The 15,269-nt window shown below is 41.8% G+C and overlaps 2 protein-coding genes and 2 pseudogenes across 2 annotated transcripts in view; 1 reads left to right on the top strand and 3 right to left on the bottom strand.

Annotated features, from left to right (window-relative positions):
• The window catches only part of LOC131774377 (uncharacterized), a 262,621-nt gene that overhangs the window by 223,866 nt on the left and 23,486 nt on the right, over nucleotides 1–15,269 (top strand). The gene's annotated exons all lie outside the window — the stretch shown is intronic.
• LOC136282160 (uncharacterized) lies at nucleotides 419–2,907 on the bottom strand (annotated as a pseudogene).
• Nucleotides 6,041–7,106, bottom strand: LOC131774375 (uncharacterized). Its single transcript, XM_059090386.2, has one exon. The coding sequence runs from the start codon at nucleotides 7,089–7,091 to the stop codon at nucleotides 6,249–6,251; it is 843 nt and encodes a 280-aa protein (XP_058946369.2). The 5' UTR covers nucleotides 7,092–7,106; the 3' UTR covers nucleotides 6,041–6,248.
• Nucleotides 9,701–10,698, bottom strand: LOC136282159 (uncharacterized; annotated as a pseudogene).

Raw genomic sequence — 15,269 nt, 5'->3', positions numbered from 1 at the left:
GCTGTCTCTGTCGCAAGGAGAGACCAGGAGATGGCACCGAGCTCCTGGGTGTCGTTGCAGATGGTGTTCATCAACGCTAACTCTGCGATGTCGGGGAAGCTGGGTGATCCAAGAGAGACAATGTTCTCTGTAGAGGATTGGGAAGGGTGTCTTGAGGTAGCGTCTGCAGCGTGGTTACTCGTGCCAGGTAGATGTCTGATCTCGAAGCGCCACGGGAGAGTGCGCTGTTTGAGACGAAACAGGCGTGAATTGGTGATCTCATCCAGAGTGCGGTCGCCCAAGATCTTGATAAGGGGTTTGTGATCGGTGACTATCATGAGATTGTCGCAACCTTGTGTAAAGTAGCGCGTCTGCTCTAAGCCCCAGGCCACGGCGAGGGCTTCTCCTTCAATAGCTGCGTAGCGCTGTTCTGCAGAGTTCAAGAAGCGGGAACCGGCCAGTGTGATTCTCCATCCCCCGGGGCAGCAGTCTGGAACACCGGAGGGGCAACTACAGTGTTGCTGAAGGAGAAAGTAACCGATACCACGCTTGGACCAGTCAGGGCGGAGGCAGGTGTGCCTCTGTATGTCGAAGATTTCCACCCCCTGGCGGATAGCTTTGATGATGGCTTCCTTGGACGCTTGAAATGTTGACTCAAGCTCGGGGGACCACAAGAATTTGCAGCGGGGGCTGAGAAACGGCTTGAAAGAGGCCATTGAGTCGCGCAGCTGGGCGTAGTTGGAAACCTGGTTGACGTGTCGTAATGGACTGTGTCGTCGACACAACGTTCCTTGCGCTCAAACTCGGCTAGGACGGCATCGAAGTGGCGATTATATCTGTCCCCTGATGACAGAAAGCCTTGAGGTGCCCTCGTGTAGCGCCAGCGGCCGAATGGCGTGATAAAGATGGTCAGGTGGCGGTCAGAATCACGCAGGGGAACACTGTGATAGCCGTTCCAGGCATCGGTCACGGTCTTCCAAGTGTCCTTGGGAATGCGATGGGCAAGTTGGAAGGGTGACTCCATGGCAAAGGTCTCACGTTGGCAGAATTTGTTAAGTGGCGAGATATATCGACTGTGCGGCGGGGGGAGCCGTCGTGCTTTCAAGTGATGACCATCCTATGACACCACGTAACCGGTTCACCGTATGGCACACGCTCGATGACACCAAGAGCTTCGTCGCGTAGGAGGTCATCGTACACCCATTGCTGCCAGTGGAGGGGTATGTTGGCCGGTGTGTGGCAGGCCTTAGGTGTGGCCGCTGGGTCAACATGTATCTCTATGGGTGGGCCCTCCATACATGGTAGCGCTCGATGAGGGTAAGTGTTGAAGGTGGACGAGGCATATCTGTCGAGAAGCCAAGCTTTCATTTTCGTGTTGTTCTCAGGCTTACAGGGGAATGGCAACTCGGAAGGACGTGGCGGTGCTGCTCCGCGCCGTGGACATGAGCACGTAGCGTTGTGGGCGGCGTTGGTTACTGGACAGCCTTGGGCCCCTGGACAGCCGTCATTGAGGGCCCGTATAGCGTTGATGTTGGGTGATACGCGGGACGCGTGTGGCTGCGTGGCTGAGGTCTCTCTATCAGGTGGGGGACCAGTGGGGTTGCCGAGGCATGGGAAAGTGCACAGTAGAAGTCCAAGGTTGAGTAGCGAGTCGTAAGACAGGTACATGTCCTTGACGGAGCTGCTCACATAAACCATGGAGTGGCATGCCGTAATCTCGCCGCTGCTGGACTGTGTAGCAAGTTTGGCAAAGAACGCTCCCTCTATCGATATGGGCGAGCGGTTGGCTGCTGAGAGGCTGAGGCTTATGGGATGGAGGTCATCACGAGAGAAACCACAGGCTATGAAGTCGGACAATGACCACAAGTCTGATTGGGCGCCAGTGTCAGCTATTGCAGATACTTCGGCATAGATGTCTGAGGGGGTGTTGTAGGTGCCACTACCGGTCCTGCCTGGCCGTGAGAGGGATATGGTGATTGGGAGCCTAGGGTGATCTCGTAAGTGAGTCCTTTTCCACTCCCCCTTAGAGAAGATGTGGTCGCGCTGCTGATGGTGTGGTGATGGTGACATGTGTGGTCGTCTTCCGGTTGTGGCGACGTCTGCGGGGGGTTCGGGGCAATTGGTCACCCTTGGTCTGGAATGCTGCTATTTGTGATATTGGTTCGGTTTCTGTGGCGTGGATCCCTGGGGTCTGGGGTGGGCGCTGCAGAGGCTGGCGTTGGTGACATTTCTTACGGCGACTGGCCCTGTGGCATTTGATGCACATTTGGTGGGGTTTCTTGTTCCAACCTCGGGGCCCTTCCGTGAAGACCTTAAAGGCGATGTGACAGCCAGGGCATGTCGCTTCCTTTACCCGATCCGCTTTGTGCTTGCTTCACAAAGGAGGAGACGGCTGATAGTGAGGGGGAGGGGAGGACATTATGGGCCATCTCTTTGCTTTCTACTTTCTACATACTCGTTTATCGGTGTCTCGAGTATGCCCGCTATGCGTAGCACTTCCCTCCTGATGTCGGTGTCGTAGAGGCCATTCAGGATGACGTCACGGATGACGTGGTCAGTGTAGTCGACTGAAGCGCCACAGGTACACGAAGTGGTATAGGAACAGGTTTCCGCCTTCCCCCGTACTTTAGCTGTAAAGGCGCGGAAAGGCTCGTCATGTTCTTGCCTTAGTTGGAGAAGCTCTGTACGTAGCACACAAGTGGCGACTGGGATTACCGCTAAGGAGCACATGGCGGCCAGTAGTTGGGTCAGGGTCTCAGAAGCGGCATTAGGATTGGCTTTGAGAAGGCTGTCCCCAAGTTCAGTTCTTGCACACTGGAATAGCTGGGAGGGTGCCGAGGCGTCGTCATTGCCTGAACCTGATTTGAAAACCTCCCAGCGTCTCGTTGTGAATGTGCAGTTGGGCACAGAGCATTGGATGACTACCATGACGAAGAGATCAACTGTTTCATGAAGTGAACTCCTCGATTGATTATGCTTTAATTACAACGATGAAACAGTTCTACAGGGTGAAACAGTATAAATACGCTGAATAAGAAGAACAATAAATCTAAACGCAATAAAGAATAACGAACTTACGATAATAAGTACAATAAGATTAATCCGTCCATGCGAAACGAGTTCAAGTGTTTTTAAAACAACATGGCCGACTCTCCACTCGTCACCAGTCCTGCCGAGCCGTCGGTATATGGCCAGCGGTTGGCCAGCGGTAGTCCCTTCAGTATTAGATGCTGATCACTTTTCTCTTATCAATACGAGTTAATTAAGTTTACCTTTGAATTGATGACTGAACTGCAGTAGTTTCTCCATTCACTCGTCTTCTGTCCCCTGAATTCATCTTTCATAATCGAATGGCACAGCTTAACCTTGCAAAATATAACAGAAATGATTAATTACACCATGGGCTATATATCACTAATGCTAGTTGTATTACACATTAAGCGATTCGCGTTATATTTCGCGTGAAGATCTAAAAAAAACATTTGTTTGCTATTAAATGGAACAACAATGTTAAACAATATAAGAAATATTAGGAAAAAAAAAAGACCTCTCTGGTTGTATATTTGGACTGCACAAGAATCTGACTAGGAAACATACAAAATGAGACAAATTCCTTAAAAGGACAAAAATACCTTTTCTTGCGAAGTCATTCAATGATGAAACCGGTCCATCCGGTTGTGCTTCGTCATCTCTAATTCATACTTTCGTGTAAACAAATGAAATTTTGCTTCGAATTTCAAAACAATATCCTCCTGTACGGAGATAAAGCTCAGGCTTAACTAACCTGTGAACAAAATCACCTCTGTGTACTTATATTTGACATTATCCGGATCTTCCTTCTGTATAGCTAGCATGGCCGCTCTTCGGTAATTGCCACCAATCACCTCTAACTCGTACGAGTCAAGGTTGTCTTCTTTAAATTCTTTTGGCGTCGAAACCCCTTTTGTTATCGCCAGCAGTGGCTTCAGACCAAAGGGACCTCATTTTCTCTGAATTATGCCACGAGGGATTTCACAAACACTTCATCGAGATCCCGAAGTATGAACTCTTTTCTTGGGGCTTTCAAACTTGATAAGGGAACTTTTTGAGGCCCTGTATAGAAAATTAATTAATTTAACGATGCATTATTTCTTTTTTAGGAAACCAATGCTGGCTTCTGCACTATAAAAACTTATCGAAATTTTAATAACGAGGGACAGCTTGAAATCTTGAAAGGGAATCAACAATTTACCGCCAAAAAAAAAACGTTTACAACAATAATTACTCACGCAGCAATATGGCGTAGCATTGCTGTGACGACTCCAGTACAGTCTCATCTCCTTTGTCACCTAAAATTGCAGAAGCACCGGTTACTGCTTGAACACTGGCACCTTTGTATTCGTTAGAAGAGGCAAATGCTGTAATCAACGAGGTGTCATTACTAGGAGCAGACAATTCTTTCAGTTGTGCTTTTGGCTTGATTTTCCTCACGTCCACTGGTTGAGGAACTATTCACCTCACTATTCACGGTTCGTTTGCCATAACATGAAGTGAAGAATTCCACATTCAGCAACGTTTCTACTTGTTCTCCAAATTTTGAAATGTCCGCAATATCTCGGTACAATTGTTTATTGAGGTCGTCAATAGGATTTAAGAACGAGACGTCCAGAAGAAGACTTTTTTCCGAGCTGTATTTCACCTGAGAAACAATGAATGGAGTGTGAAATATCATAAAACCATTTTACCACGTCTTTTAGGAAATACGTTGATGTGAAAAGTACATTCGATTAAAAATGCGGCATCGCCGCTTCATCCAAAGACAATAGATCTATTCTTGGTTTTCACGTGACGTCACAGCATGACGTTGCTTGCCAAACTAAATGAGAGCAAGTTCAAACCTGTTGCCTTAAGCTTGATTGAACCCTACTCTGAACAGTTTATCATGAAAAGTAGAAGTATCCCAACCATTTCTGACCTTTTTGACCCATGTAATTTTGACTTGTCATATCCAGAACTCCTAGAAAAGTGTGAAAATATTGATCTGACCATTTCAGAATCACAGGTAGAATTAATTGAGCAAGACACCAGGGAACAGGCTAAAGGAAATGCATTTTTCAGTTATAGAGCTGGGCACATTGGTGCATATCTGAGTTGGGCAGTAGCTCATACTAACCCTGCTATGCCATCACAATCCTTAATCAAGTCCATCTCATATCCTGATCTGTTCAAAGTTACTACTAAAGCAATCAGTCATGGCCGTAAGAATGAGAGTGCTGCAGTGAATGCTTATACCAAGACTATGCTAGAGACTCACAGAGATCTGAAAGTTGAACAATGTGGTATGATAGTGGATAAACAGCACCCCTGGATAAATGCTACTCCAGATTTTTTGGTATCATGTTCATGCGGTGGGAATGGTTGTGGAGAAGTCAAATGAACTTACAACATTGAAAACTGTGACCTTGAAAGTTATGTGGAAAAGAATTCATGTCTTGAAAAGGTCAATGGAATGGTACAGCTCAAGAGAAATCACCAGTACTTTTTTCAAGTACAGCAACAGTTGTTTATCACAGACTCTCAGTATTGTGACTTTGTTGTGTGCTCTTTTGACAATAAGAATCAAACAAGGTTTTTCTTGGAGAGAATTTACAAGGACATCTCACACTGGGGATCAGTTCTTCCAAAACTCACCAAAGTGTGGAGATCTTGTATCCTACCTGAAATCTTAGGAAGATGGTACACCGGGAAGCATAAAATTGCTGCACCTTTTTGAAATTATGTTTTGCAAACAATTATGTTTGACATCCCAAGAATGAGACCACATTTACTTGAATGTTTGAGAGCTGGTGAAATCAAAGTTTTTCCACATTTTTGAGTACATTTTACACTAAACAATTTTGTTTTGTTGTTTCATGCTAGTCTCAAGAGTAGCAGTCATTAAAAAAAAAATCCAAGAAGAATAATGAACTCAAGCTATTTTATGCAGCTGTGCTCAATAAATAGTCCTTACTGCCCCCTGCAAACATAATTTATATTTTAATTCATATAATTTCTGTAAATATCTGTAATATCACAGCACAAAGAAAATGTTGTTGTCATTGTTGTTGATCCTTCTTGTAATGGAAGTTTATTTTTTAAATTATTGATCTTACACAGTGCTCATTCCCAGTCACTTGCTCTCTTTTCATGGGGTTATAATATTTCTTAAATTATGCACAGACTCTCCACCCCATCATATCATTTCATTAGCTACAATATATGACTATAATAGTACTGTATGAAGTATGGAGCTAATCAAATGGTACAATGGGTGGACACAGGTTTACAAGAGCTGAACATACTTTAATAATTCTGTCAATAATTGGTACTTCATCCTGTCCATTGTCATTGTTCAAGAAATCAGTGGGAAGAGTGCTTTGAAGAATGGTATACTTGCGACGCAGCAAACCAATCACCCTTTCAACATGTATCCATACACTTGCTAGAGCTCTTGTTTTTTCCACATCAATAGGATCCAGCTGCTCCCTCCCTTTCGTGTAGGCTGGTATCACGAGTCTTGCCTGTTTGAGAGCAACACTTTCTGTGATTGTGAAACCCCGGTCTGCCATAACCATGTCACCCGGCAAAAGTTTTTTAAGAATGCCGCAGTTTTCTGTCAAGAACTTATCAGAGGTACGTCCTCCCCATGCCTCTGACACAAAGGAAATAGCTCCTTGGGGAGAAATACCAATCGGTACTTTGATAGTATTGTGATGCTTGTAGGATGAAAATGTCTGAGCTCGAGCTAACAAGTTTGTAGGCTTATCAATAAAAATCTCAAAACAGTCAATAACAACAGTGACTTTGGTTCCAAAGGCTTGTTGGAAACAAAGAGGCATTGTCTTCCATAGCTGGTGTCTTTCAGGCCAGTAAATAAGTGGGGACAAATGCTGATCCATCACTGGTAACCATGATGAAAATATTCTTGATATTGTTGTCACAGATACTTGAAAACGATAGGCTAAGTCTTGATAAGGCATATTCAGTCTCGGTTTCATCAGCACGATAATCATTTCCTGGAAAAGGCTAAGTGTTTGGGTCCTTCGTTTGATGTGGGGTGACACAAAGTCAAGGACAGTCATTAAGATATCCATTGAAGGCAGTCCAGAATAAAAGCGAACTTTTTCATTAGAATCAAAAAAATCTCGATCAATTGGCTTATATGATTCTTTGAAAAAGGTATTCGAACTCTTCGGTTTGAGTCATAGCTTCAAATACATCAACTTGGGTTTGAGTTGAACTGTCAACGAGAGTTGAGCAAGTGTGGTCTTGAAATGCGCAATCGTGATCAAAAATATCCTCAGAAGAATCAATTTCCTTGGAAGATCCTTCTTTAGGATCACTAAAAATCCATATCACGGACGGGAAGGCCACTGACATCGATTTTCTTTCGTTTCTCAGCTGCTTCGCGTTCTTGACGTTCGAGCGATCTTTTGCGGCGTTCCTTCGGTCGTTTAGCTCTTGCCTCTTTAATGTCGTGGTTTTCCTGTTGATATTTTGTCTTCCCGAGATTCAAAGTAGGAACCCAGTCAACGTTGTACTTATCCCAGGGTTTTGCAGATTGCCCTGACACGAAATATCGTCCACAGACTCTTTCATTACTGAGGACATCCTTCGAAGTGATGTTGTCACGGCTAATGGCGGCGATCCATCTTTCTTTTCGTTCTCTGCTAAGCTCTTCTGCCTTTTCTCCTTAGTTAGTGACTACTACTGGAATCCTATAAAACCCTATACCTTTCGTCTTTTCACTATTATGAAAACAGTCAACCATAATACAATGAACCATGATGAAAAATATTTCTAAAGTTTTAATAACACGCGAAATGTTTGAATTATACGACACCAATATGGCGGCGTAGCAACCGTTGTCAAGGTATAGGTCACGTGGGTGAAAACCAAGAGTTAGCAGAAGGAGTCGGAAAGCGGAACTTTCCGGCGGTACTTTTGGAATGTGTTAGCAGAATAATTGCTATTGTGCCTGCATTGCAAAACGCTTCAGATTTGCATGGGAAATGTCATGTAAGCCACCAAAACTAAGGCAAAGTTGTTTTCTTTAAATACGTTATGTAGGTAGTAAAAAATAAAGAGTGCATGGTCAGAGTAAGATTAAAAAAAAAAGCCAAAAGCGGGGAAATCCATTGTCATAGACAGGCCAGCTAAACTCAGTGCGGACTTTTTTGGAAGCCAAACTAAATACTTTCAGAATACAAACTAACCATACCTGAATACGGCTAATCTAAGAGGTGAGAACAATTTTCTTTTCCTCAAACTTATTTTTCAACCGTATGGCAAAAAATGATCTTTCACTCGTGCAAACTCAAGTGATCTTTCTTGCGAGAAAAATACTCTTTCCTTCTAACTGAAGCTTAAAATGTTCAGAGCTCAAAATGTACCTTGAGTTTCCTTAGTTCTCCACCTGCGGGCTTCATCTGAACAACAGACCCAGGATCAGTGCCGCCCTGTGATAGAATAGGTGATTTATTATGGTGATGCAGCGTGCGTACCTCTCCGTTTTCTACTTTTGCAAAGTACCACTTTCTACCGGAATGATGGCGCTTATCCCTTTTTCCATCTTTCGAATGAGGTAGTGAGGAACCTTTACCACGTGTTGTTGCCATTGCTTTTCACTACTGAATTGGTTGAGCTTCACTTTTCAAATAGCTGTGTTGTAGATTTCTCCAATGCGTTAAGGAAAATCTATGCGGAGCGCTGCTTCGACAATCAATAAGACTGTATCTCTCCGATTTCTTGCAGTTATCCGAACTTTCTACCTTCTATTTATCTGCTATTACAACGGAAATACACGTCTAAACTACTTGTATAACGAAGATTGACATAACTAATTTTTGGTTTACTAAAATCCCAAGCTATTTCCTGAGAACTTGATTTTAACAGCTGTTTCCCATTATACTCTGATAACACTTCTGTAATTTACACCCGCACGCACGCCCTGTTTGCAGCACGAATGACACATCATGCAACATCTTGGGATGGTCCAACCCAAACGCGCACGCACAAATTTCCATAGATAATTCTACGGTGGCCCACAACTGTCACGGCAAAACAAAAAGTCACGGCAAAACAAAATTAACTCACGGCATAACAAAGAAAATGAGTTGGTCAGCAGTTGTTATTTGCATCTGAAATGATAGGTCGTGTAACAATAACACACTGCTCGCTCGAAAACCGCCATTTTTCGAGCTCACGATGTTTTGCATCGCGTGTGGTTCGGAAGTTGATGAAGATGCAAATTTTTGTAAAAGCTGTGGTAGAGGTACGTTTCTTAATTTAAAGTGTTCGTATTTGAATGTCTTTTAGTTCCAAATAACGATAGGCGTGAGAAGACACTGCTACAAATTAGCACATTAGCACGTGTCTGGAATAAGATTGTGCATGTAGCCTGTGTGTAGGAAGACAAAATTTATAATGTATGTGCCTTGATGAATTAAGGATTTTTCAACAGGTGGAAAATACTGTACGCCTGCAAACAGTCAGAGAGCGCGAAGGTAAAGACCAAAACATTCCTGATTATTTCCAAAATCATTTATCTAAAATTAATAACTTTATTCACAATTCAAGATTATTTACAAAATACAACTGATAAAATTAATATATGAAATTTCATATAAATTCAAAATCATGTATAATACAAAAGCATTTAGCTTGAAAATTGCCCAAAAAAAAAACAGAAAAAAAAAAACCTCTAGATGCCCGCGGTGGCGACGTTTATTTTGCAGTCTAAGGAGTGTTCTATCTTATTGTCAAAAGGCGTTCTTGAACCTCTCACGCATGCGTGTACCAATCTTAGAAATTCGAACGAGATTTGTGTCCTGAGCCATGCGATATCGGTGTTATACGGCTCGGTGTCCTTCTGAGCTATCTTATCTGCAAGATGCTTCTGGAAACGCTGAAACTCATTTCCCATTCCGCCATTGGTTCCAGACACTAAAGGTGTGAATGAACCAATCTCTACATCTAGTACCCGCTGCTGGTACTTGCGTTTCTTCTCGCCCTCTTGCTCCTTGAATACTTCAAATGTTGTCTTGTTCTGGTAACACTTGGAGTTAACGTGCGTAACTCTTACATCGAAAAATGCCGTAATTCCTCTTGACCAGAAACCTCCCGCCTTGATGTCTAATCTTACCTCAGAGCTTGTGACAGCACCTCTCAAATGTAGCCGTTCGTTGTCGAGGGATTGAAGGCGTGGTTCAATTTCCACATTGTTGCAGACTTTATTGATGAATGCCGTTAATAAATCACGGACACCATCATGTCTCTACAAAGCCCCCCTTTTTACATGAGAGGGCATGGCCTACAGTAAATTTATCCCCACACACATAGACTTTGTAGATTGACTAGAGGCAAATTATACCGTAAGCGTAGCGAGTCTCTAAACTCCTGTTTATTAAGGGCTAAGCCCTGATCTGCGAAAGGCATCGCATTTAACCAAGAGCTTGCGCCCTTGTCTCTCAATTGATTAACTAGTCGCAGCAGATCTAGGGATAGAGTTGAATCAATGCTTTCCAATTTCTCTTTGTCACGCGCCATCTTAAGTTGCCGATGATGTCTCTTAAGCTCCTCCGTAGAGCTTTCGCCTGGCGCCATAAATGTTCTCTGCGATGTGATAGAATCCACGTGCGCAGTAGTTATTGACTTCGAGGCAGCAAACTGTTGTGGCGCCTTAGCTCTCAAATTTGGCATGCCCAGATCCCCTTGAGCTGCTTGTAAGTTGACAAGTAGACGCACCCCGTTAGGGAGAGGCTCTGATTGACCGAACAAAGTTGGAAGAAGTAGGTGGTTAATCGCCTCCTGGATTGGATCGACTTACTAAAACCGCGTTGAAAAAACTTCATTGCTAGAGTCTTCTTCCTCACTTGAATCTTCTAACCTTAGGTCTAAAACGTCAACGTACAAAAATGTAGAGATGAACACAGGCCACTTTTTCTACCTCTTAACATGTACAATACCACACAATACAGCACAAAGAGAATCAAAGAGAAAAAAATATAATTGACTGACTGTTTGCAGGCATACATTATTTTCCACCTGTTGAAAAATCCTTAATTCATCAAGGCACATACATTATGAATGTTTTCTTTTTACACACAGGCTACATGCACAATCTTATTCCATTTGCTTTTCTTTCTCTGCCTTTTCACAGCACAGTTAAAAAAGGTTTGGTCTCTAGCACTTGCTCTTTGTCTCACAAACTCTTCAAATGTCAAACTGTCAGAGCTGCTAACAGAAGATGTACTGGGTCCAGCTGCAGAGGAGTACCGAGTACCACATGAACCACAAAACAAAGAGGCTGTTCCAATATTTGCAGCACCGCAAACTGAACAAAACATCTTTAAAAAAAATGTTCGTAATTAGGGTTATGAAAACTTTTTCTGAGGTACCATAATTTATTTCCCTGTGCAAATTTACAATTTTCTATACCACCTCTTAAACAGATTAAACTGTAATTCAGGCTACGTTCACACGGTGCTAGACGAATTTTCGACCGGCCGAAAATTTGTGCGTTTAGGCGTTTCGTTCACATGGAAGCACGCCAAACGTACGAAAATTTGGACGTTCAAGCGTTCAAAAATTTGAACGCCAAAATTGAGGACGAATTTTTAGCCGGTGCAGTCAATTATTTGACCACCGCGGTGTGACCACCTTTCACGTCCGAATTTTTGTACGGCGTAGGCGCGGCTGCATGGATGCGTGGTAACTAAGTTAAATAATATGTTTACAATTTTATACGAAGATGGAACGGGTTGGCTTATTGGTTGTGGTGCTCGGTAATATTACAGCTTTGGTACATAATATCATCTTACAAATGTTTAGGACATGCCGAGCTTACCACGCACGTAGGCGACGTTGTGACGGTAAAAAATCTCTGAAAATCTCTGAAAATCTCTGAGGCAAATAGTGCAATAACAAGGTAAGCCTATCCATGTATTTCTGCCTAGTGAGCAGGCAAACTGGCAGTGCATAAAATAAACACAACTCAACTTTGTTAACAGAGTGCTAAAACAGTGCACAATCCAACAGTTATAGTAGACACGATGTGAATGTTAATGTTCAACACTTATTAAAATGAGAAGGATCCTGTAAATGCCAAACACCTGACATGTTGCTTTGCTGTTGCTGATATTGGGGATGGTTGTACTGCAGATGCTGGTTCTGCTGATGATTCTGATGCATCATCATCCCCAGCATGTTGAATCCATTCTGCAATGTGGAGCTTAAAGAACGTAAACTAGCGGTAAAACCATGTATTTTTCTTCTTACTTTTCAAGCTTATCGATCATTCTCTTTTTCAACTGAATTTCTTCGTGTCCAAGGGCTAACATTCTGTTTTCTGTTGTGGTTTTCTTCGTAAGCTTGAATTTTTTTTTCTCTTTTAGCTTAGAAATTAAGTTTCTACTTGCATCAACTTTGTGGTTAGTTGCGTCACGATAGACACACCCTCTTTGTGTTGGCGTTGTTGTTTCCAATTTTAAGTTTGTGTTCGTTTAATTTTAAGTTTGTATTCGCTTTATTTTAGGTTTGGGTCCGTTTATTTAATTTTTTAAAAGTCCGGGTGTTTCATTTTAAGTTTGTGTCCGTTTGACTTTACGTTTGTGTTCAAATTTTTTTAAGTTTGCGTACGTTCTATTTTAAGTTTGCGTGCGTTTTTATTCTAAAGTTTTTATGCATTTCATTTCAAGTTCGTGTGGGTTTCAATTTCAGTTTTTTCCGGCTCCCGTATCCAACAATGCTCGACACTTAACACCATTCACGTCAACTGTAACCATAGGTTACACCACTCCTTTCCTTTCTACGCTCGTTGTGGTCATCAGCTGGTCTCACGATGTAGGTTTGTCCCAGAACGATGTACGATGTCTTCGGCTGCAGATCTGGCAGCCAGAACGGCATTTGCACTCAGAAGCGCGGTGTCGACTTCCTGTGCAATTAAAACACAGTTGTTTCAGACCTAATTGCTTCCTGCAGTCTCCAACTGTCATGAACTTGTTACAATTTACAGCTTTGTGGTTAGTTGCGTCACGATAGACACACCCTCTTTGTGTTGGCGTTGTTTCGTTTCTTCTTTAATAAAATTCAATAATTCCTTATCGGACACGTCTTCTTATTTCTTTCTTTTGGACATGATTAAAGCAATTTTTTCTCATTGAAGGCGTCAAACTTTGACGTCACCAGAAAACCTGATGAGAGAAAGGAAATATCATCATATCGATTTGACTAATCAATTTGAATGGGGATAGGGGGTATCCCCATACCGGTTTGAAAAAAGATCTGAATTGGGATAGGGGGTATCCCTTACCAGTTTGACAAAAATCTGAATAGGGATAAGGGTATATCCTATTCTGATTTGAATACGAGGGTATCTCCTATTCTGGCTTGACGAATTCTCACGTTTTCTGGTGTCACGAATTCTCACATCTCACCCGAATATAAACAGAAACACCACACATTTGCAGTTATTCATTTCAAACGCGTGCTGTGTCTTGCGACAAACTTTTGTCTTTTGACATTTTGAACATTTTGGACAATGGCTGAAGCTGATCCTGTGCAAGAAAAAAGTAAAAAACTTATTTATCACGATTACCCATCTATTCTTTTCTCGGGCTCGTTAAGGCATGGCTCAGGATGATTAAATCCCCCCCCCCGCGAAGTCAATCGCGCCTTGGGAAAAACATTTCAAAATGGCGGCAAAGATGGCGGACATTGTGGCACATCGAAGTTTTGGAAACTCTGTCGCTCTCTTATATTCTGAGGCTTGTTTGTGTTAGAGGTCTGTAATCACTTGAGAAGAATATGTAGGTAAGAAATTTTTTATCACTGCTTCCTTTTTAACGTTGTTTTAAGGAGTTGCTTGTTGCGCGTCCTTCGATTGAATTCAGTGTGAGTTCGATCAGACTAGATCATTCTAGGCTTTATGCGTTTGTTGACCGACAGGAAAGCTACGTATTACTTTCATCACCAGGTGTTAATTTAGTTCCACGCTTTTTTAATTCAATGTTTCGGACGAAGCGTGTGAAATTGAAATTTTTTTATGTTGTTAGAGAATCTTTCTTTTGATCAACGTAACCTGTGTTAAGTTCCAACTTACAAACGTGGAGAGAAAGGGACATTTGTAAGAAGAAAAGCATTTGTTAGCTTAAGTTGAAATCATGTTTCGTAAAGGAATTTATGATTTTGTTCTGAAAAAAGAATTCTGGTGAACCATTGCCCTTTTATCAAAAGTCCTAATATGAAAATTAACCATGGGAACTAACAATACAGTTTGCTCGACATTATTCATCATGTTACATTTTGAGCTCATTTTGTTTAATGAATCCTATAAAAGCATAAATAAATTGATGACTTAAAATTGCTGTACAAAATTAAACATTGTAACATGATTAATCATGTTGTTGCTGTTCTTTTTTAGATTTCTACCATGCTATATTGCCTTCAGTTATGTTCCAGATCTACATACATGTAGGATACTCATATCTATCAGTTGAATTGTTATACTAAAGTTCCTCAAAATGGTATGTAATACGTGATCTTTTTGGTGCTTTTTCATGCTTACAGTACATGTGGAACCCACTGAAGATAGCTTTTCTTTTGACTTAATGTTGAGGACTGTTAATATTAATTATTTTCAGGGCTTGGAAAAATATTATGCAAATCACAAAATATCAGCATGTAGTATAAGTTAAAACATTGAATAATTTGAAGTATTTATTTAGGAAGGTGAATGGTGATCTTCCATATTTTCACTAGCTCAGTGGCAACTTTGTTTTTCCTCCATGTTTTTGCTATAACTGGATCTTTTTTCATGTGGTTTTCTCTGGGATTTTTTTTGAAGACTTTCTTGAAGTTGGCTGACCACTCAATAATTGCTTCATTTATTTCCTTGTATTTCTTTAGAACTTGTACTTGAATGTGTGCCAGGTGATTTAAGAAGTGTTCTTTGTGGTATCTTGAGCTTGAATTTTTTCTTGCTTTTTTTAAGTTTTTTATATAACATAACAACTTTGGTTGTGCCAAGAATCTCTGAAAGAGCTTTTGCTGTTTTGCTGGTTGGTAAAAAATCTTCAGATAATTTTGGTTTCTTAGCCAGTGGTTCACTTGTCTCATTTTGCACTGTTTCACTCAGCTGCTGTGGTTCTGGAATCTGATTATTTTCTAGGTTTTCACTACTCTCTTCTTCATCAATTAATAGAGTTTTGTCTTTAGTTTCTTCTTTACATTCACCATCACTCTCAAATGACTGATCTCCAACTGGCAGATTC

The sequence above is a fragment of the Pocillopora verrucosa genome, chromosome 7 (genome assembly GCF_036669915.1).
Source record: "Pocillopora verrucosa isolate sample1 chromosome 7, ASM3666991v2, whole genome shotgun sequence".
NCBI lineage: Eukaryota > Metazoa > Cnidaria > Anthozoa > Scleractinia > Pocilloporidae > Pocillopora > Pocillopora verrucosa.
The sequence above is the reverse complement of the archived record's forward strand: the minus strand, read 5'-3'. Positions and strand labels throughout refer to the sequence as shown.

Excerpts from the sequence above, each read along its gene's own strand:
- LOC131774375 (XM_059090386.2), bottom strand. The coding sequence starts at position 7,091 with ATGGATATCTTAATGACTGTCCTTGACTTTGTGTCACCCCACATCAAA.